The sequence below is a fragment of the Macaca nemestrina genome, chromosome 11, assembly GCF_043159975.1.
Source record: "Macaca nemestrina isolate mMacNem1 chromosome 11, mMacNem.hap1, whole genome shotgun sequence".
NCBI classification, from domain to species: Eukaryota; Metazoa; Chordata; class Mammalia; order Primates; family Cercopithecidae; genus Macaca; species Macaca nemestrina.
Window position 1 is genome coordinate 117,628,739 of NC_092135.1, and position 22,150 is coordinate 117,650,888.

At 57.7% G+C, this 22,150-nt stretch overlaps 1 protein-coding gene across 6 annotated transcripts; it reads right to left on the bottom strand.

Moving 5' to 3' along the window:
• Window positions 1–124: 124 nt before the first annotated feature.
• On the bottom strand, window positions 125–22,074 carry LOC105481277 (obscurin like cytoskeletal adaptor 1). 6 transcript variants are annotated; one of them, XM_071073431.1, is made up of 21 exons: window positions 20,320–21,685; window positions 17,813–18,082; window positions 17,477–17,728; window positions 17,031–17,333; window positions 16,588–16,884; window positions 14,982–15,254; window positions 13,084–13,356; window positions 12,117–12,389; window positions 8,925–9,197; window positions 7,887–8,162; window positions 7,526–7,813; window positions 7,063–7,338; window positions 5,848–6,117; window positions 5,411–5,683; window positions 3,873–4,139; window positions 2,985–3,097; window positions 2,281–2,437; window positions 1,949–2,110; window positions 1,525–1,629; window positions 937–1,206; window positions 125–257 (listed from the first exon to the last, which is right to left on the bottom strand). In XM_071073431.1, the coding sequence occupies exons 1-21, from the start codon at window positions 21,329–21,331 to the stop codon at window positions 250–252; spliced, it is 5,691 nt and encodes a 1,896-aa protein (XP_070929532.1). In that variant the 5' UTR covers window positions 21,332–21,685; the 3' UTR covers window positions 125–249. The 6 variants fall into 6 exon arrangements, with proteins under 6 accessions (XP_070929532.1, XP_070929533.1, XP_070929535.1 ...); XM_071073432.1 differs by lacking the exon at window positions 1,525–1,629 and having other exon boundaries at window positions 20,320–22,074; XM_071073434.1 differs by lacking the exon at window positions 7,063–7,338.
• Between the last annotated feature and the right edge of the window lie 76 nt (window positions 22,075–22,150).

Below are 22,150 nucleotides of genomic sequence, written 5' to 3' on the forward strand. Positions count from 1 at the left end.
TTTGGTGGCTGGCACTTTCATGGGCCAGGTACAAGCACTACAGCCCTCGGTCCCCAGTGTCGCTCACTGCACAGAGGCTCCAGGCAAGGTCTGCCCTCCCACATCACTCAGAGAGGCAAGGAAATGAGCTGTAGCACTTTTATTGTCTCCTGACACCTCTGGTTTCCCTGTCTCTCTACCCCTGCCCAGGGTAAGGGCGCACGCCTTCCAAGTTGTCCAAGGGCACCCGCCTGGCCTGGTTCGGTCCTCCTAGTTACCTGCAGAGGAATGACTCCACATGTGGCTGGGGAGAGAGTGGGTACCACCTTTCTCTCCCCTGGCAGAGCCTGGACACCAGTACAGGAAGAGCTGGGGCCCCAGGCTATGCCCTACCCTTTCTCCGTCTTGGTCAGGGCTGTCTTGGCAGCAGGAAGGTGGGGGTCAGCTAGGGATGGGGCACAGGGCAGCACCTGAAGGGAATGCTGGGATTCGGGATAGAAGGTGGGATGTCTCCTACGTGGAAGAGGAAAGAAAGAGGCTTCTGCCGAGGCTGACATGGAACTTGCTGAGATGGGTAGAGGCAAGCTGGGCAGAGGGCAGGAGATAGGAGGGACAGGCTGGAGGCAGGCAGTGTTGGGGAAGTGGGGAGGAAAGGAACTGGTAGAAACAGGGCTGTTCAAGAGAGACAAACATGGTCCAGTGGCAGGAGAGAGGAGAAGCCTGGCAGGAAGGGGCGTAGAAAGGTGGGAACAGCTGACCAGGAGCAGCTGATCTGAGCCAAGCGGTTCCAGGGCTTTCCAGCCCTAGGTGTGCTCTACCCTCCCCCTCCCCCATCCCCACCTCCGACGTATCCCAGGACCCGTTGCCACCCCAAGTCCTGGAAAGCCAAGTGTGGCTTAACCCATCAGCTCCCAGGCGCCCTCGCTCTCCTGCCTCTGCCCAGTTGACTTTACTCACCCTCTACCAGCAGCCGTGTGTGGGCGCTGTCCTGGCCGGCCTGGCAGCAGTAGGTGCCCTGGTCCTCAGGTCGAACGTCATGGATGACCAGGCTGTGGGTGGGGCCGTGGCTGCGCATCTCATACTTATCTCCCGGGCACAGCTCGGCCCCCTCCCGCAACCAGCACACGTGGCTCCCCGAGCGGGACACAGTCACCTCCAGCACCGCCCGGCGGCCCATCAGAACGGTCTTCTCGCGAGGGGGGTGGCGGCACATCTGGAGAGGCAATGCTGGGGATAGGGGGCAGGAGCTTAAGTTAATAGGGACACGCATGGCCCCCAGGAGAAGAGATGCATCTTCCCTCCCTGCAGCCTCCACTCCTGGCCTTAGCCCTCTATGCCACCAGTCCGTTCCCTTGCACCTCAGACCCAAAGTCTCCTCTTCCCGGGGAAACGCGCTGCCCTCTGTGACCCGACCCAGGACAGCCTCTCGGGGGGAGGGGAAGAGAGAGAGGCAGCGCTGCGTTCTTGGGGCCAGCCCCAAGTCCGTCAGTCCCATGGCAGGAGACAGAGGATGTACTCTCTGTGGCTCCCGCCCCAGGTGCTTACCCTCCACTTCCAGTAGAGCCAAGGACTGGGCGGGCCCCGCCTGGAAGCGTACTTCACCGGCGTCTTCGGCCCGCAGCTGGCTAAGCACCAGAATGTGTTTCTTCCCTGGGGGTGAGGGGGTCGCTAGCGAGGCCGGAGCCACCTCTGAGGAGCGCTAGGGACGAAGGTGGGGGCGCAGCAGGCCCCTGGGTCGGTTCGGACACCGTTAGTGTACGCTAGGGTGGGCGGAACCGGGATACCGAGCGGGAAGACTAGCGGTCCGAGACTCGGGGCTGGGGGCGGGGGAAAGACTGGGGACGAGGCTCACAGGGCCGCGGGGCGGGGCCCGTCCGAGTCAGGGGCGGGGCTTGTCCCGGTGGGGCGGGATCTGTCCGAGTCTGGGCGGGGCAGCGAGGGGCCCGAGAGGGTAACCAGGAGGCCAGACCTTCCTGTCTGATGCGGACGCGGGCTCCGGGTCTCAGCGGGCGGCCTCCGAGCTCCCAGCGCCCTGTGGTCTCGACCTCCGATACGGTGCACTCGAACGTGGCGCCGTCGCCTTCACGGGCGCTCACCGACCGCAGCTCGGAGAGCACCGCCACCGTACGTTCTGGGGCGGAGCCCGGGGCGTGAGCGGGGCGGGGTGGAGGGCAGGTACCGGCCACGCCCCCTCCACGCCCCCTTTCTAGAAGCACGCGCGGTCAGCAGGGTCGGGGGAAGACCGCTTCGCAAGTCTCATGCCCAAAGCAGTGCCCAGCCTCCGCATCACCCCATACCCACCGCGCACGGTCAGGCGGACCGGCCCGGCGCGGGTCGTCCCCACCGCGCAGCTGTAGGTCCCGGCGTCCGAGGGGCTGCAGCGCCGCAGCTGGAGAAGGCGGCGCGTGCCGAGGGCCTGGAGCCGGAGCCGCGGACTGGGAGTGAGCGCATTCCCGTCCTAGGGGCGTGAGTTGCAGAGGGTCGGGGCGGGCCCGGCTGGGCACAGGCGACCCCGGCCCTGGCAGGCGGCAGCACCCTCTGTTAATGCCAAGCAGTCTCGAGGCGCGTTTATGCGTGTCTCGTGTTCCCAGGCTGGGGTCGGGCTGTCTCCACGCCTTTGGGGTCGTGCCAGGAGCCTCTTTGAAAAAGTGTCACTTTTTGGGGACCTTAGGGCCGCCAAGGTGCTCGGGGAGCCCAGAGCCAGGTATGGATCACAGGGGACATGGGCACGGATTCTGGAGTTAGGCAAACCTGCATTCAAATATGGGCTCTACCTTTTGTCTGCCCTTGGGTAGGTAATTTGTTCCACTGAGCATCAGTTTCCTCATAGGTATCACAGTGACAAGACCTACCTCCTAGAGTTGTCCTTGGAGTAAGGGATAAAATACAATGCAAATCTTAGCACAGTGCCAGGCACATCCGCTTAAGTATTAGTTGTTTCTGTCTGGGGCATTATTATTGTTGGTGTTATGTTGAAGTGGGCTGGGCTGGGGCTGGGATCTGACCTTCTCCCAGGTAACATCAGCCAAAGCTTGGGAAAGCTCGCACTCCAACGTCGCTGTGTCGCCCTCGGTCACCTCTAGGTCCTGTGGCCCCTGCACGATGGTCACTGGGACCTCTGGGAGTGGGAGAGGGAGGACAGTGCAGAGGGAGCAGGATGGGGACCAATCTTGTAGGGACAAGGAGGACATACACTTGGGCACAAGGTGTCAGTAGAGGACACTAGCGAGTGGGGGATGAGCTGGGACAAGTGGTCCAAGAAGGATCCGTCAGTGGTGGGGACGGGGGGTGGGGGGCGGTGGTAGGCAGGGCCACAGGGCCAATGGGTTAGGAGTGGCCAACCGGGAGTCACACTTTAAGGTGGTCAGTGGGGGAGAAGCTGGGGGCCAGAGGGCAATGGGGAAACAAGCAGAGATGCCAGTGGAGTGGTCAGTGGGAACATCCTGGGGCTGGAAGCAAACATGGGGGACACTCAAGCAGAGTTGCTAGTGATGTCACCCTCAGGCAGTCAGTGGATTTGAGGGACTGGACAGGCAGAGGGAGCCATGGCAGGCAGTGTAGCCAGTAGGGTCAAGTTAAGAGTGGTCAGTGGGGTGGTGTGCAGGCAGGCAGACAGCAGTGACCACAATGGCATAGGCATGCTCACAGTAGCAGAGTCAGTGGTTGGCTGAGCCTGGGGCAGTCAGGGGCCACACTCAGGCAGAGGAGTCTCTGGGGCCACACACGGCCTAAGAGTCGGAGGGGGGGGGTCACACTCTGGCAGGGATGTCAATGAGGGCCACACTGAGACAGGCATGGTCAATGGGGGTCACACGAGTCGAGGGTCAGTATTCATGCCTGGGGTGAGTAGGGCCACACAGGTCAGCAGGCAGGCTGTGGTCCTGGAGCCACACCTCTCACAACGAGTCTGGCTGCGCAGCGCAGGGAATCCGCCGTGAAGGAGACGCAGCCTGAGTCAGCCAGGCCCAGGCCTTTGAGTACCAGTCGGTGACTGTGGCCCTCTGAGTGGATGTGACACTTGGGCCCTGGATGCAGCCGGACTCCACCCCGGGCCCACTCCCCGGTTACACCTTCCTGGGACAGCTCCAGCTGGAACGTGGCGCTGCCTCCCTCACTGACGGTCACGTCCTCCAGAGGCCGCAGCACCCTCAGCTGCCTTGCTGGCCGGGGGAGATGGAGAAAGGGAGGATGAGGCCTCCAGCTCTGGGCAGGGACTGCAGTCGATCCTCATCCTTTGGCCCTGCCTACACCCCCCAACATCCAACCTAAGGTCCTGACCAAAAAAGTTCAGAACCAGTGTGCAGGAAGAAAGGGGCACAGCGGACAGACTTGGCAGGGGGAGGGCTATATTAGGGTTAGGAGATGAGGGCACAGGAAGGGGGAGAAGTGTAGTTAGGGGGTCATGGAGTCTGGGTGAGGGGTACTGTGACACTTGAAGGAGCATGGAATTTGGCGTCGGACACACTAGAATGGAACCTCGCTCTACCACATAGTTAGTGTGCTGTGTGATCTTTGGCAAATGGCCTGACCTCTCTGGGCCCCAGTTGCCCCAGCTGTACAAGGTGAATAACACTGGGACACAGGTTTATTGTGATGATTTCTTGAATGAAATAAGTTAGAACAGATGTGTCACCAATGACAACCATTCACCAATCTCTGTGTAAGAATTTTCATCTCAGTTAATGTTCCCAGAGACACTTGAGACGGGGATCAACCCCATTTTAAAAATTTGAGACAGGGTCTTGCTGTCATCCAGGCTGGAATGCCATGGCATGATCATAGCTCACTACAGCCTCAAACTCCTGAGTTCAAGCAATCATTCCACCTCAGCCTCCCTAGTAACTACCATGCCTGGCTAATTTTTATTTTTTTTGTAGAGACGGGTTCTTGCTATGTTGCCCAGGATGGCCTCAAACTACTGGCGTCAAGGGATCCTCCTGCCTTGGTCTCCCAAAGTGTTAGGATTACAGGCATCAGCCACTGCACCTGGTCTCAGCCCCATTTTTAAGGAGACTTGGCTCAGAGAGGTTAACTTGCATGAGGTCACACAGGAAACAGAGGGCTCCAGCTTTGGGTAGGACGTGTGGGGTGCTGTTTGCCAGTCATCCCTGCTACTTAAGTGGGTATGTGTATCCCTAGAATACATGACTGAAGGATGCCCACGGCAGGTCTTTCTGGAGAATATTTGTGTTTATAGCAAAGCCAACTTGAAATATGCAATGGAATGCAAAATCCACATGGACTTCTAAGGTAAATAAAAAATATTAGAAAAAGAAAAGTTTTGCTTTGGGCAGGCTGCTGCTGGGACGGCCACGGTTGACTTTTCTCAGCGGTGAGGGGCACTTTGGTGGGGGCCTGAGGGACTCCAGGACAGCCAGAAAAGGCTGTGCTGTGGGGTGGGTAGTGCATTAAGAGAGGACAGGGCACTCACGCCTCACGCTGAGCCTGGCCAGTGTGCGATCGTGGTGACTCTCACAGCCGTAGGTGCCCTGGTCAGCTAGTATGACACCATGGATGTAGAGGCGGTGGATGTGCCCATCCTGGGCCATGGACAGGCGAGAGTCGTGGGGCAGGGGCTGCCCACCTCGTACCCAGCGCACGGCCCCTGCTGCACCCACTCGGCCTGTCTCCACTTCGAGACACACGTCCTGGCCTTCCTCTGCCCGCACGTCCTGCAACCGCCGTAGGAACAGCAGCTCTGTCTCTGGTGGGGAAGAAGGAGGAGGCCATGGAGCCTGGTGGGGTTGGAAGCTGGCCCCTTGCTCCATCCCACTGGTCTGTCCCTAGGTAGACGGGCAAGGCTGCTGGGGTCTGAGTTGGGAGTACAGGCACAGGACACAGAGCACCTCATCCTCACCAGGACCTAACCTCGAACATGGAGCCGGGCACTTGTGGTCGTGCTCCCTGCCCGCACAGTCACGGTCCCTGCATCACCCAGTTGGCAGCCTCGCAAGGTTAAGATGCGGCTTGAACCATTCTGGGCCATCTCCACCTGGGGCCCTGGAGTGACGACGGCCCCATTGCGCAGCCAGGTGACATCGGCATCTGGTGGGGAGACTTTACACCGGAACGTGGCATCATCGCCCTCGTGGACAGTGAGTGGTGTCAGCTCTGAGACCAGCTTCACCGGCAGTGGCTCTGAGGGGCACGGTCAGGCAGTGAGCTGGGCTGGGTCTTTTCTCCTCTCTCCTTTTCATCCCCTCCTCAGGGTACAGGCCCTCATCCCCAGTCATTTAACAAACCTTCCGTGAGGACCTACTATGTATCGACCACACGGGTGGCCCAAAGGACAAGATGCCAGCTCCCTGCCAATTCTTTTAGTCAGTTCCTCGCAATCCTAGCCTAGCACCCCACCTCGGTGATGCACTAATAATATCATTTACCAGGGACCCTATTTACAGCATTTACTTGTCACAACAGGTCTATAAGACAAGCACTATCCCCTCTTTTCAGAACTGGGGCTCACACAGGTTGAACAAATTTGCCAATGTCACACAGCTACTGGGGCACAAAATCCAGGCTGGAACCTGGGTGGGTGGACGCCAGAGCCTCTGCTTTTAACCACCAGTCTATGCTTTTTTTTTTTTTTTTTTTTTTTTTTTTTTGAGAGGGAGTCTCGCTCTGTCGCCCAGGCTGGAGTGCAGTGGCCGGATCTCAGCTCACTGTAAGCTCTGCCTCCCGGGTTCACTCCATTCTCCTGCCTCAGCCTCCCGAGTAGCTGGGACTATAGGCGCCCACCACCTCGCCCGGCTAGTTTTTTGTATTTTTTAGTAGAGACGGGGTTTCACCCTGTTAGCCAGGATGGTCTCGATCTCCTGACCTCGTGATCCGCCCGTCTCGGCCTCCCAAAGTGCTGGGATTACAGGCTTGAGCCACCGCGCCCAGCCCAGTCTATGCTTTTAACCCTCTCACATGAGGGTTTCTGGAAAGGGGAGCCCTGAGCCCCATCCAAGTGATGGTCATGCACACCCTGGTTGGAGCCAGAGGCAGCAAAGCGGGGATGGAGGGGTAAGGGGGCCCTAAAGTGTACCAGGTGGTCCTTGGGGTGCCAGAGCCCACAGGGTTTGAGGGGTACGCTGTTACCTTCCACGCTGACAAGAAAGATGCGGCTGTCCTGGGGCGCGTCACACAGGTACTCCCCAGCGTCCCCACTTCGTGCCCCCTGCACCCGCAGCACCTGCCTGGCCCCGGCCTGCTCCAGCTGCACCCGCCCCTGGCTTGCCAGTCGCTCCCCGTCCTTGTACCAGCGCACAGGGCCCCCTGGCCCGGAGAGGTGCACCACCAGCTCTAGGTCCCCGCCTGGGGTGCTCCGAACCCTCGTCTGGGCTGCCTCGGGAGCTACCACCCGCACAGGGGGCTCTGTGGAGTCAGAGCTGGAGGTCACTGGGGGGGGAGAGGCTCAGGGCTTTGAGGAGGGCAGGGGGAGGCATGATGGGGAGGGTACTAAGAGAAGCGGGGCCAGGGATGGGCAGGACATGCTGGAAAAGCAGGAATCCTACAGGGTTTGGGGTGCCACTCTCAGGCTTAGTGCCGAGGCTGTACTCACCAGCCACCTGGACAGTGAAGCTGAGGCTCGGGGCTCCTGGGGCTGCTCCCGACTGGCAGGTGTAGAGCCCTGCATGGGCTAGGCTTGCAGCCTGGATGCAGAGGACTCGGCGGGGGCCCTCGGCATGGAGCTCTAAGCCCTCGCCCTCCTGCACAGGCCTCCCATTGTGGCTCCAGACCACGGGGGCGCCAGCCCGGGACAGTTCACAGCTCAGCACCACTGGCTCCCCCGGGGCCACACACAGCGGACTTGGGGTTGTCTCTGGAGCAAGGAACTGCACTGGGGCCTCTGGACAAGAGAGGAGGGTGTCAGCGCATGCTTGCCCTTGCCTCCCTGCCCTGGGTTGGCCAGGAGCACTCACCAGCCAGGATGACGTTGAAGGTGATGGCCTCATCCCGGGTCTCACACACATACTCCCCGGCGTCCTCAGGCTGGGCATGGGGCAGGGTCAGGGTGCGGGTGGGCCCCTCAGCACCCAGCTGCAGGGCATCTGATGCCTCCACTTCCAGCCCATCCTTGTACCAGCGCACCTGAGACCCAGCTGGGGCCACCTCACAGCGCAGCTCCACGCGCCCTGGAGCCCCAAAATGCAGATCCAGGGAGCGGGCTGCTGGGTGCACAATCCTCTCTGGTGGGGCTGGTGGGTGGTCAGAGAGAGGCGTACATGGGCTTGGCCAGCGGGCCTCTCCTCCCTCACCCACCAGATCCTCAGCCCTCCCCACTGGCAGCCCAGCTCTTGAGAACGGTGCCAGCTGCAGTCCATGGAGCAGCTGCTGTGTGCCAGGCACTGTCCTAAGAACCCTGTGTTTTTCAGTCAGTTACTCTGACCACCCCCAAGAGGTGCACAGCTGCTGGCTGCACTTCACAGCTGAGGACCTGAGGCCTTTTTAGAAGAAACTGACTTGCCTAAGGTCACACAGACAGAAAGAGGCGGATCTAGACTCACACCCAGATCTACACAGCTCACTCCATACCCACCCCCACTTCCTATCCCCTTTCCCTGCCTTGCCTCTGATGCACTCGTTACCACCTGACAAACCATCCCTTATTTTTTGTCTGTTCATCCTCGCTAGAGTGTAAGCTCTGTGAAGACAGGAGGTTTAGTCTTATTGGTTCACTACTATATCCCCAGCATCTAAAACAGTGCCAAGCACATAGTAGTTGCTCAATAAGTATTAAATGAATGGATGAATGAACAAATGGTTCTAATTGCTGGGCACCCTCCCACCAGGCCTCTGGTCCTGACCTGATGTGGCTAAGCAGGATTCTGATGGCCAAACACGAGGAAGGTGGATAAGGGGAAGGCTGGGGATGGGATGGGACAGGTGGGGCTAGGTGGGTGTCTGTCCCTTAGCCCCCTACCTCTCTACCTCCTCTGTGTGCTGCAGAGACTGCCCACCTGTGACAGTGACAGTGAAGAAGGCCGAATCATCTCCAGCGTCGCATACAAACTCCCCCCCGTCCTCGGGCTGGGCAGCAGGTAGCACCAGGCGGCAGCGTGGCCCATCCCTCTCCAGCACCAGGGCCTCGCTCTCCTCCACTTCCAGTCCATCCTTGTACCAGCGCACAGGGGCATCCTCCCGAGACAGCTCACACATCAGCACCACACACTCCAAGGTCACGGCGATCAAGGTCACCTCATCGCGGGGATATATGATCCGTACTGGAGGTTCTGCAGGGTGGGGACAACCACAGCCTGTCACAAGCTCACCGTCAGCCTCTCTGGAGCCATTTGGCAGCATGAAGTCCCCATCACCCACATGATAATGAGAATAATAAGTAAAATAATAATAATAAGCAATAATGGGTCCACAGTTTGTTCTCTGAAATCCCTGGGGCCAGAGGTGTTACAGAATCCAGAATGCTTTGGATTCCAGAAATAATGCATTTCTCATCTATCACATACCTTCCTCAGCCCCCATGGGGCCTCCCCCTTCATCAGTCACATTAACATGTCTATGGTGTAACACATATTACATTCACCCTAAGCAGGATATATTGAAAGATACAGAATCTTACAGATACAAGAATATATCTATAAGACACTCATATCTTATAAATATATAGCTAGAGCGAGATTCACCCTTGGCACGATAATTAAAGCATAGAAATAGCTTCAGAGCAATGAAGCTCAGGTTTTACTGAAATGACTTGGAATACAAAACTTACAAAAAGACTTTCGATTTTGAGAGTTTTGGAATTTTGGAACTATGGACAAGGGATGGTGGATCTGCAATAGCAAACATTGATATGATGCTTCCTAAGGTCCAGGAACAGTCCCAAGCACTTGAAACATTTAACTGTCATGGCAATCCTAAGAGGAAGGTAGTGTTTTATCCCCATTTTCCATATAAGGGACTGGGCACAGAGTGATTATACAACTTCCTTAAGGTCACACTGGCTACACCCACTCTGGGGCAGGAGGAAGAAATACCCTCTGTTAAAGGGAGGCTCAGACTCCACAGGTAGTGGCAGGAATTCCAAGCCAAGGCTTGCAGGAACTCAATAATGCTTTTTGCATTCAACGTCTGTCTGAGAGTTCCCCAGGGGTGCTAAATGCTGATTCTGAGAGCTCATCTCCAAGTTCTGGTCACTCCTCTGCAGAAAGGGAACCATGTCAATATTAGAGGTGACCAGTGCATGAAGCCCAGACCTGCCCACACCCCCGCTGCCCCAGGTTCCCCCAGAATCTTCAAGTTTCAGGGAGACTAGTGCTCCATTAGCCTCTGGCCCCCTGGTGGCTGGGCTGAGGAACTGCCAGCTTCCCAGTCAGGGGGGCCAGGGTTGGGGGGTGTTTTATAGGGGCACGCATGGGCGGAGGTAACCACAAGCTCCCCACTCAGCACTCCCGCCTCCATGGAGATTCCTGCCTTGAGCCACATAACCCGCCTCCCCCATGGGCTTCCTTGCTCTAAGGGTCGTAGGCTGGTCCTCTGGGGCCGAGCCAGGAGAGACCAGAATGCAGCTGCCTGAGGGGTGGGGAAGGTGATGAGGGCAGTGGAGTGAGGACAGGGATCAGTGAGGGGACCAGGGTGGCTACCCAGCCCCGGGACCTCAGCTTGGTGTCAGACTTGATTTGCTCTGGCCTAGAGCAGAGGTGGTGTTTGTGTGAACTTCTCTGTGAAGAGACTGGTTTTTGTGGGGAGTCTGGTGTTTTGTGGGGAGCCTGGTGTTTTGTGGGGAGCCTGAGCATGGGCTGGAGTTTGTGTGTATGCAGCCATTATGTCTGGCCACGGCTGAGTGGGAGAGGGTGAAGGTGATTACTACAGGGCAGAGTGTGTGCAGAAGGCCTCTTAGGCATTGTGGGCTTGTGTGTGCAGGGTGCACTAGCTGGGGTGCAGGGAGTGGGGGGCCCTAAACAGCTCAGTATGGAGCATGACTTTCAGGGCAGGGCTGAGGGAGGACAGGACTATAGCCACAGTAGGATGGGGGCTCCCATGCAGCCACTGGGGTTCTGTGCCACGCAGAGCTGCCTAGCCCTATGGACCCCCAACCCCAGACACACACACTGGGCTGGATGCTGTGAGCCGTCGCCCGGAAGTCTCCAGCACTGAACCTCCGTCACTTCCACAGTTGTCCTGTGCTTCTCCTGCTTTGAATATTCTCCCCCAACCTCCTGCCCACACCCCACCCCACTTAGCTCCAGTATCAGCTTTGAAAGCACTTGCTGTCGCCAGGCCAGGGTGGTGGCTCCCAGCCCAGGGACCCTCGACAACCCATGCTGTAAGATCCTGGAAGGCGTCTGGCTTTCCTGCCAGGCTGTGCACTCCTGGAGGGCAGCAGCTGTGTCTGCGCGCTGTTGGCTCCTGTGTGTGGAAGGGCAACTTTCTCCGAGGCCCTCCCTGACCCTTCTGCTCTGCGCTCTTGAGCCCTCTGCCCTTGGCCCTCACAGTACTTATCACCAGGTGTCACTGTACATTTATTTGCATGTTTATTGGTTTAACACAGGGGTCGCAAACTCAAATGCCCACAGGGGCCAGGTTAGGTTAGTGGCTGAAGCAGTCTGGGGAAAGGCAAAAAGCAATGGCAGGGCGGTGGGACAGAGGAATGTGGGCCCCAAACTACAGGGGCAGCTGCTACTCAGTGCCAGCTGTTCGTCGCCATGGGGGGAAGTGGGACCAGAGCCGCCGGGTCTTCGGCTTTTTCAAGAGGACGCATAACTCCGGATTGTTATTTGAACTGTCCTGACTTTGGTAAGACTCTGCAGACCAAACAAAGCACACGTGTGGAATGCACGGGGCCCCAGGACTGCCCGTTTGCGACCCCTGGTAAACAGCTGTCACCTCACCTAGCCTGGCAGCTCTCTCAGAAAAGGGACAGTGTTTGCATTACTCACCTGCTACTCCCAGTGCCTGATCCAGGGAAAGTGCTCAGTAAATGAGCTGTGGAGCAGAGCTAGGCCTGGCCTTGGGCACCGGGGAGGGGCTCATTTCCTTGAATAGGGGCCCGGGCTCATCTCAGCAAGAACCTTGGCACATGCACCCGCAGCCCACACCTCCCTCCTCCCCAGGGTGCTAGCTGGGGCTATGTGGCCAGCTCCTCCAGGGCTCAGGGCTGTCTCTGTGACCCCAGAGCTGGGCTGGGCCCACACCTGTGACGGTGAGAGTGAAGGAGGCCGACTCATCGTCGATTTCACACAAGTACTCGCCGGAGTCCTCGAGCTGGACAGAAGGCAGCACCAGGCGGCGGACAGTGTCTTCTTTCTGCAGGAGCAGCGCGGGGCTCTCCACCACCTCCTCTCCATTCTTGGTCCAGCGCACCTCCGCCCAGGGCCGGCATAGCTCACAGGTCAGCACGACACGCTCCAGGCGCACTGCTGCCACATACACCTTGCCGCTGGGATACACGATCCACGAAGACACGTCTGGAGGACAGGGACAGCCACTGCCAGGCATGAGGGGTGGGCCAGGTGTGCCCTGCCACCCTCCTTGATGCAGCTGTGTCCCCTACCCCTGGAAAGGAGGCCATGTGTTGAAGAGGGACCTCCCAGAGACTGCATCTCACAGCCGCTAACGGTTACTCACAGCTAGAGACACATGAATACAGCTGTCACAAAAGCACAGCAGACTTTGTGCTGCACAGGAGCCACACAGCGGGGACCACGGGGTCAGCCTCGGCTGTAGAAACACTCCACATTCTCTGGGTTGGGACAGGGATGGTATGAAGGGTGGAACTGAGGAAAGGAGGGTTGGGTCCCCAGATGGAGCTGGGCGTCTCCTCCTCCAAGAATTTTTGGCCCCTCTAGTGCCTAAGACCACCCGCCCTAGACTCTGCCCTACCCTGCAATAAACTCACTGTCCCCAAAGATTTCCCTTGGTACAGGTTTTTAGGAGAACAGAGAAAGCAGGGCTTCCTTAGCCAAGACCAATGTGCTTATGATAACACGTTTCCTGAGTGTGACTAGACCATAGCTTGAGGAGAAAGGGAGGAGGTTTGATCTGCTAGTGGGAGGGCAGCAGGGGCGGGGAACAGGGGCCCAGGAGTGAAGGTGTGGCAGCTGCCCCAGCAGGAGCAGGGGCACCTTCCCCCGTGCCTCTGAGGCCCACCTGGCCCCCCACCTGTGATGGTGACGGTGAAGTAGGCACGCTCATCTCCAGCAACACACTGAAACTCGCCCCCGTCTGAGGGCTGGGTGGCGGGCAGCACCAGGCGGCGATGGGGCCCCTCGTTCTCCAGCACCACGAAGTCACTCTCCTCCACCTCCTGCCCGTCCTTGTACCAACACACAGGGGCGTCCTCTCGGTCCACCTCACAGGCCAGCATGACACACTCGGAGGTTATGGCATGCACGAACACATGCTCTCGGGGTTCCACGATGTGCACGGGGGGATCTGGGTGGGGAGCAGAGATGGCATCGCACAGACACCCCCGCACAAGGAGTCCAAACTAGCTGTGTGGCCAGGAGACACTGTTTCTGCACAGGAGGACACTGGGGGAGGGCTAAGGCCCTGCTGTGTAGGAACTCAGGGACAATGACAAGGAATGCTGAGGGCATGGCAGGTGAGGCATGGCAGGAGATCATGTGGCATCAGAGTGCTCTGTGGGTCCCCAAAGGATCAGAGGTGGCGGAGTGAGTACATGGAGAGAAGGAGGCACAGAGAGTTCACAGAGTGGCAGCCACCATTTGTCTAGGCTGAAGGGAGGTCACTGTCACAAGTCACATCAGGGCCATGCTTACTGCCTCTATTACAAGACCCCAGGGCAGGCAGGAGGTGAAGGATGATCCAACAAGTAGCAACAGTGAGACAGCCACTCTCCAGGTAGTGGGTGCCCTGTCACTGGGTACATTCGGGCAGGGCCCCAGTGTGGCCCCTGGCAATAGCGTGGAAAACAGGACTTCCACTCAGTGAGATGAGTGGGATCTGTGCTTCCCAAGCTGCTCTCTCAGAGAGTCTGCACTTGTTAAGAGAGGATCTTCAGGCTCCACCCTGGATTCTGTGGCTCTGGACAGTCCAGGGATTTATAACCAGCTTCCAGGAGCTTCCTAAAGCAGCCAGCCTATGGGCTGCCTTGTGAGAACCACGGGGCGACTGCACTCAATACTCTGTTTGACTCTGAGGCAGCAGGAATAGAATAATCCTGCGTGTGTCTCCAAGCTATGGTGTGACAGAGGTCACAAAACCTCTTACAGCCTCTGTTTCTTTGCCTGTGAACTGGAGATATATTGCCCCTCATCTAGTTGTGAGGATTAAATGAAAGAGTGTATACTGAAAATACTTAGCATAATGCTTGGCTCAGAGTAAGCGCCTAAAAAGTGTTCGCTCCCATCTCTCCTCCCCTTAATTGCATTTTGTTCTGCCACCCAACCCAGCAGAGGCTATGTGGACAGTGAGGCAGTGTTAGTGTATCAGGGGTTTAGGAGGCAAAGGCACGCTGTGCATGGTGCACGCCTATAATCCCAGCTGCTCAGGAGGCTAGGAAGGAGGATCGTTTGAGCATAGGAGTTCAAGGCCAGCCTGGGCAACAGTGAGACCCTCATCTTAAAAAAAGCAAGCAAGCAAGCAAGCCAGGCATGGTGGCTCACACCTATAATCCCAGCATTTTGGGAGGCTGAGGCGAGCAGATCACTTGAGGTCAGGGGTTCAAGACCAGCCTAACCAACATAGTGAAACCCTGTGTCTACTGAATAATAAAAAAAATTAGCTGGGTCTGATGGCACGCACCTGTAGTCCCAGCTACTTGGAAGGCTGAGGGGAGAATCGCTTTAACCCAGTAGGCGGAGGTTGCAATGAGCTGAGATCGTACCACTGCCCTCCAGCCAGGGCAACAGAGGGAGACCCTATCTCAAAAAAAAAAAAAAAAAAAAAGCAGCAAGTGCAGAGTTATCTGAAACATGTCCCCTGGGCCACTGGGCTTTCCCTGTAAAGGACTCCCCCAAGTAGGCAGCAGACCAGAGGGCATGGCTTATGCGGCCCCACAGTTGGCTGTAGGAGCCCAGGCTGGCGTGGTTCCTGACCTTGGACAGTGACACCAAAGAAGGCGGAGACCCCTTCTGTCCTGCACTCAAACTCGCCACTGTCCTGGACTTTGGCCTCAGGCAGGATCAGACGGTGTTTGCGCCCATCCATCTTCACCACCAGCAACTCGCTCTCCTCCACCTTCTGCCCATCCTTGTACCAGGTCGCCGGGAAGTCTACCCTTGAGAGCTCACAGGTCAGCACCACCCGGTCTGAGGTTGTGAAGGTCAATGATACCTTGTCCTGGGGGCTCAGGATATGCACCGGGCTCTCTGTGTGGGGAGAAGCACAGATCAGCACCCCTCCCTCCGGTGCATGGGCTCAGTGTTGGATGCATCAGAGGGAATCACTGCTGTTGTTGGAGTTTTTAAAAATAGGCTTAGGCTTACACACCAACCTTTAAGAGCAGGGCTTTGGCTGTGGGTAAGAATTCCTAGGGAGTCTGCTAAAAATGCAGAATTCTTGGACTCCCAAGCATGCAGGGGCCAGGAAATCTGCATTATAAACCAACCCTCCACGTGGTTCTGATGTCAGTGAGCCGGGTGCCCATTTTGGAAATGCTGCTCTGGTTGCTGGTCAGGTCTCGCCTGGCCCTCCGCCTGCGACGCTGACAGCGAATCACCCCAAGACCCGGCACATGGGTGCCAACAGATTCCTTGACTGGTCTTATAAACTCCAGCAATGGTGACATGGCACATGCTAGCGTGATCCTTGAACTTTCAGCACCCCACCTCCAGCTGTCCTCCTCAGGGATGCCTTGTTCCCCTCCTTCCCCCTTTCAACAGGTGGCACAGTGTGATCAGGAGCCAGACTGCCTGGGTTCATAATTCAGCACCTGTGCTCATTAGCTCCATACTTCGAGCAAGTCGCTTAACCTCTCTGTGCTTGTTTCCCCAGCTATAAAACGGGAATGTCAAAAGAACCTATCTTAAGTTTGAGACGAGCCTGGCCAGCATGGTGAAACCCTGTCTCTACTAAAATACAAAAATAAGCCAGGCATGGTGGTGCACGTCTGTAGTCCCAGCTACTCAGGAGGCTGAGGCAGGAGAATCACTTGAACCCACAAGGTGGAAGGTGCAGTGAGCTGAGATCGCGCCATTGCACTCCAGCCTGGGCGACGGAGAGAGACTCCATCTCAAAACGAACAAACATGAAACAAAACAAAACGAAAAACCCTATCTTACAGGACCATTGAGAAGATTGTGTTAATGTATGTAAGGTGATTAGGACTGTGCCTGGCAGGTAGAAAGTTGCAGTGACAGTGTCAGCAATTAGACAACTTGGCAGGAGGCAGTCAGGGACTAGCAGCCAGGGTCTGTGTCTTTCAAATGAGATTACAAATGTGACAGAATTCTGTAAACCACAAAGCACTCCAGAGAATTGGGATATGATGCTGACATATATCAAGATAACAATGCCCTGGATGTTGCATGTAAGTTGAAATTGGCCTTCCGGACCTCTGAGCCCTCAACCTGAGCCCATCACGGATGCTCCTTGCTCTCTGGGCCCCGATACAAGAAATGGGACCAACATCTGCCTCGTTTTGCCAACAGGACTTCTGTGTCTTGACTCTCTCTGCCCACTCAGGTCCCCACCGGCACCAACCTTGGATTGTGAGGGCAGCTGAGTCCTGCACGCCAGGGCAGCTGAAGCCAACCAGGGCACCACTGTCCTGGTGCTTGACGGCATGCAGGATGAGTCTGTGCTGCAGGCCCTTCTGCTCCATACGGTACCGCAGGGCCCCAGGTTCCACCTGGCCCTCTGGCTCATTACTCTTGAGCTCTTCCCCATTAAGGAACCAGGTACCCTGGATGATGGTGGAGAGATCGAGGGAGAAGACGGCATCTTCCCCGTTGTATACCTGCACATCCTCCAGACCTGCCACCAGGCGAGCTGTGGGCACTGCGACAGGGACAGAGTGCAGCTGTCAGAACTAGAAGGGGTGGCAGAGGGCAGAGGCTGGCAGATGGCAGGCCTGTGAGAGGACCAGCACTGAGGGCTGGGGAAGGGAGGAGAAGTGATGGGTGGGTCTGGCAGGACCAACTCACCAAGGTGAGCAGAACCATGGAACACCACGTGGGGACTACGGCCATGTCCACTGACTGTGCAGATGCGGAAGCGGTAGTCACCCTCGGAGGGCACACAGTCGCCCGGCACCTCCACGGCCCCGGCTTTCTCGATGCTGAAGCACTGAATCCAGTCTTCAGAGCCCACCTCCTGCCGCTCCAGCCGGTAGATGAATGGGGTCTCGGGAGCTGGATCGGGAGGCTTCCAGGTCAGCAGGACCGTGTTCTTGTGGCCCTTGAACATCTCTGCTGATACAGGGGGTCCTGGAGGACTGTGCTTGACACCTGAGACCAAGGCAGGGATGTGTTCCGGCCTTGCTCGGGGCCTCCACAGCCCTTCCACCTTAAATCTACTTCACCAACCCAACTGTGGCATCTGGCCAACCTTTTGCCCTGCCCTGCCTGTCCAGAGGCCTTCCTGCCCTCACATTTGACTCTGAGCAGCGTAGTGGTACGGGAGTTGCCCAGGCTAAAGGTAACCTCGCCAGCATCTTCTCGGGTGACCCCTGGAAGGACCAGGGCATGCATGTGGCCCGAGCTGCTCTGGCAGATGACCGGCAGCTCCTCCCCATCACGGCTCCAGCGTCCCTCAACTCCAGCCTCTAGAGTTTCCACCAGCAGCACCGCGTTCTCTCCTTCCAGGACGTCGAGTTTCCGGGGCAGGCGCTTCAGGATGGGCCCTGAGATGCGGACGGGAATCCATCAGCCTGGAATCTGAGCACCTGCCTGCCTCCGCCTCAGCCTCTTCCCCATGGCCAGCTGACCTTTGACTGTGACGTTGGCCACGGTGCGCACCCGGCCCCGCATCTCGCACAGGTAGACACCGTCATCATCTGCCTTCAGCCTGTGGATGATGAGACGCCGGACAGTGCCCTCTTCGATCTGCTCATACTTGCGGCAGGGCAGCAGCCGCTGGTCCTCACGGAACCAGGCCGTGGGGATGCGGGAGTTGGGTACTTTACACTCCAGCACGGCAATCCCGTGCTCACGGCCCTCCACATCCTGCAGGGGCCGTGTGAACCGGAGGCGGGGCTCTGTGGAGAGGGGAGAGACAAGAGAGGGCTCTGGAGAAGGGCCAGACTAGGTGTAGGACGCCTCAAATCGCATTAGCTCATGCCATGTGCTCTTTATGCAGAGCCAGCGGGCACTGTGGAATCACAGAAAACTACCAGAAGGGAAGTGGTGGTTCCTAAGATGACCTAAGTTCTCATCCAGCCCTGACACTAGCCACATCACCTTGAGCAAGTCCATTTCAACGCTTCTGGGCCTCAGTCTCCTTACTTGTAAAATGGGGAAAGGGACAAAAGGGGTTGGATCAGATTGATGATTTCCAAACTGTTCTCTGGGGTCCTCTAGGCCCTAGATTGGTGATTTTCAAATTGTTCCCTAGGCCCCCCGCCCCAGGCATTTCACATATTCCACAAGGGTCTGAGTAGAATTTAAAATATTTTAACGCTTTTCTTTTTTTCTTCTTTTCTTTTTTTTTTTTTTTTTTTTTTTTTTTTTTTTTTTGAGACGGAGTCTCGCTGTGTCTCCCAGGCTGGAGTGCAGTGGCGTGATCTCGGCTCACTGCAAGCTCCGCCTCCCGGGTTCACGCCATTCTCCCGCCTCAGCCTCCCAAGTAGCTGAGACTACAGGCGCCCGCCACCACGCCCGGCTAGTTTTTTGTATTTTTTTTTTTAGTAGAGACGGGGTTTCACCATGTTAGCCAGGATAGTCTCGATCTCCTGACCTCGTGATCCACCCACCTCGGCCTCCCAAAGTGCTGGGATTACAGGCTTGAGCCACCGCGCCCGGCCTTTTTTTTTTTTTTGAGATGGAGTCTCGCTCTGTTGCCCTGGCTGGAGTGTAGTGGTGCAATCTTGGCTCACTGCAACCTCTACCTCCCTGGTTCAAGCAATTCTGGTGCCTCAGCCTCTCAAGTAGCTGGGATTACAGGCACGTGCCACCACGTCCAGCTAATTATTTTGTATTTTTAGTAGAAAAAGGGTTTCACCATGTTGGCCAGGTTGTTCTCGAACTCCTGACCTCAGGTGATCCTCCTGCCTCAGCCTCCCAAAGTGGTGAGATTACAGGAGTGAGCCACCTCGCCTGGCTATTTTAACCCCTTTCAAAAGTGTATTTCAAAAAAAAAAAAGAAAGAAAGAAAGAAAAGAAAACAGGATGTTAGAAACTAGAGAATTAACTCGGGCTGCTGGAGAAGCAAGTTTCAGTGTGTGTGTATCCAACTCTGGGAAGCTCCTCCAGCCTTCCCTCAGGGCTTTTCTTTCCTGATGGAGGTCCAGATCGGCACCAGCCTGACAAATCTGTGCGCATTGAACTGTACCAGCGAGGCCACCACCGCAGCCCAGGGGCCACATGCTTGACTGCGTGCCAGGCAGGACTCAGGAGAATTTACCAACTTTTTTTTCCTCCAAGAGAAAAATCTAGACAATAACTAGTGAAGGTATAATCCTTTGCATTGTGATGAAATCCTATTATGGGGAGCGTTACCTAATGGTGAGTTTGGGGTGTGCTTTTTTTTTTTCCCTTTGAATTTTCTGTTTATGAGAATGTAAGCGTTTATTGGATATTGTTGGTGATTCAACATTGAAATATAAACCTTCTCTCCTTCACCTTCCTCTTCTTGCAAACGTGGGGAGTAGTTTAATCAAAGAACAGTAAAAACACACAGGACATTTGTCCTCCCTTGTCTAGCTTTCTACTGAATCACTTGTTTCTCAAGGTGACAGACGCACCCAGGCTGTTCCCACAGGGTTCAGAGCCTGGACTCATGAATGCAGTCTTCACTTCAAATGCCTGTATTCAATAAAATAGCCTCCTTATTCTCACTGATGCTTTAGAAGTACCTGTTGTACAAGCAGACTTAGCAATTTAGGCCCACAAAATACTCCTTTATCTGTCTCATATATTGGGACTCTGGTTGTGAATTCAGTTGGGGAAGGAGAAGTAAAATAACAAAGACGTTGAAAACCACTAGGGGAGAAGAGTTCTACCCCTCCGGGTTTGTACATCAATCACTCCTTAGTGGTGTTCCACCATCTGCCTCGGAATCTTTTGGGGAGTTTGCTAAGAAGTTCCTGAGTACCCGGGAGACCTAGTAAATCCGAATCCCTGGAGAGCGGGAGGCGGCGGGTTTGATATTTTAATATTGCCGCGGACCTCCTCTCCTCCAGTCTTCGGGGCAGTGCTGCGCACCGAGGAGGGCTGGTGTTCGGAGGGCCTCGGAGGACACGAGAGGCCCCTCCCCAGGCCCCGGGCGCCGCCGTACCTTTCACGTGCAGCTGCACCGCGCTGAGCGTCTGGCCTGCCGAGTTGCGCGCGGCGCAGACGTAGAGCCCACGGTCCTTGGCCTGGCAGTAGAGCACCTTGAGCACGAAGCCGCCGTCGCGGTCGCGGTACATGAGGCGGCGGCGGTCCGGGAGCAGCGGGCGGCCCTCCCAGTGCCATTCGATCTCGGGCTCGGGCTTGCCCATCACGTAGCAGCGGAACTTGGCGTGCTTGCCCTCATTTACCCAGAAAGTCTTAGGAGCGCACTTGAGCGGCTCCACCACGGGCGCGGGGGCCTCGTCGGGGTCCGAGGGCGGGCTCTCAGGGGGCTGGTGCACCTGGAGCAGCGCCCCCGCCTGCGCGTGGCCGTGCGCGTTGCGGGCGTGGCACACGTAGACGCCGGAGTCCGGCAGCCGAGCTGCCAGGATGCGCAGCGCCAGGCTCGCGCCGGGGCCCTCCTCGGCGCGGCCGGGCTCGAGCGCGAAGTGGCTGCTGTCCCACACTTCGTCCAGGGCCATCCCGTCCTTCTCCCAGTACAGCGTGGGCTCAGGGAGGCCCCCCGCCCGGCACGTCAGCACCACCTCCACCCCCCTTAGCACCCACTGGGATCGGGGCCCCGTGAGGAAGACCGGGGCGCCCTCCCCGGACCCCGGCGGTGGCAGCGGGCGCTCGGCGGGCTGCGGCTCGGGCTCGGAGGCCGGTGGCTCCAGCACGGTGACAGCGGCCGCCGCGTAGGCCTCGCCCGCCGCGTTGCGGGCGCGGCACACGTAGACCCCGGCGTCGGTAGGCAGTGCGGTGCTCAGCAGCAGGCCGTGCTCCGCGCCGTCCGCCAGGAAACTCAGGCGTTCCGAGGCCGCCAGCTGCTGCCCGCCCTTCTCCCACACCACTACCGGTGGCGGCTCCCCCAGGACTACGCACTTGAGTTCCGCCTCGGCGCCACTTACCACCCGCACCGGCCGCGGGAAGCGCAGGAAGCACGGGGGGCTCCCCTGGTCCCCTGAGCTCGCCTTCATCGCAGCTGTCTCAGACCGCCTGCAGCGGCCAACGGGGAGGGTGGGCGGAGGGCGAGCCGAGGCCAGGGGCGGCGGGGCCGGGGCGCGGCTGGGGACCAGGCGCGGGTACCCGCGAAGCTCTCCCGGGCCTCCTGCTCCCGGCTCGCCTCCTTACCCTCGGCCCCAAGCTGCAGCTCTGCGGCGGCGGCGGCGGCGGCGATTCCCGGGCCGAAGCCTGGCGCTCAGGGGGCAGTCCTTCCTGTTTGCCTCTCCAGCGAGGGGCCCCGCAGCCTCTCCTGCCCGCTGCCTGGCTTCCTGCTCTTGGGAGCCTCTCTTCCCAGCCCCCTCCCACAGCTTGGGCCTCTTCCCCCTCCTCCCTCCCACCTCCAGCCGCCAGGTCCCTAGCCTCCCGCCAGGCCTGGGCCTGAGTGGCAGAGGCGCCTGCAGCTGCCAATCCCAAAAATATTCTCTGATGACACAGCTGGAGGACAAGAGCCCAGACTGGCTCCACTGGGCTAAGTATAGAGCAGGCAGGACCACCTGCCCCCGGCCCTAGCCCCGGTTCTAGCCCCGGCTCCAGCCCTTCCCCCAAGGGCTGGCCGGCCCAGCAGCTGCTTATTGAAAGGGGCCCCAGAAGGTCTGAGGGGTGGTGCACTGTGTCTCCCTGACAAATGACACTTTCCGGGGCTGGCCGGCTGCAGCTCCCAGGCTCCTGTCCCACCTGATGTAAACCTCTGGATGTGTGTGTGTGTGAGAGAGTGCGTGTGTGTGTGTTTGTGTGTGTGTGTGAGAGAGAGAGTGTGTGTGTATGTGTGTGTGTGTGTGTGTGTGTGTAGGAGA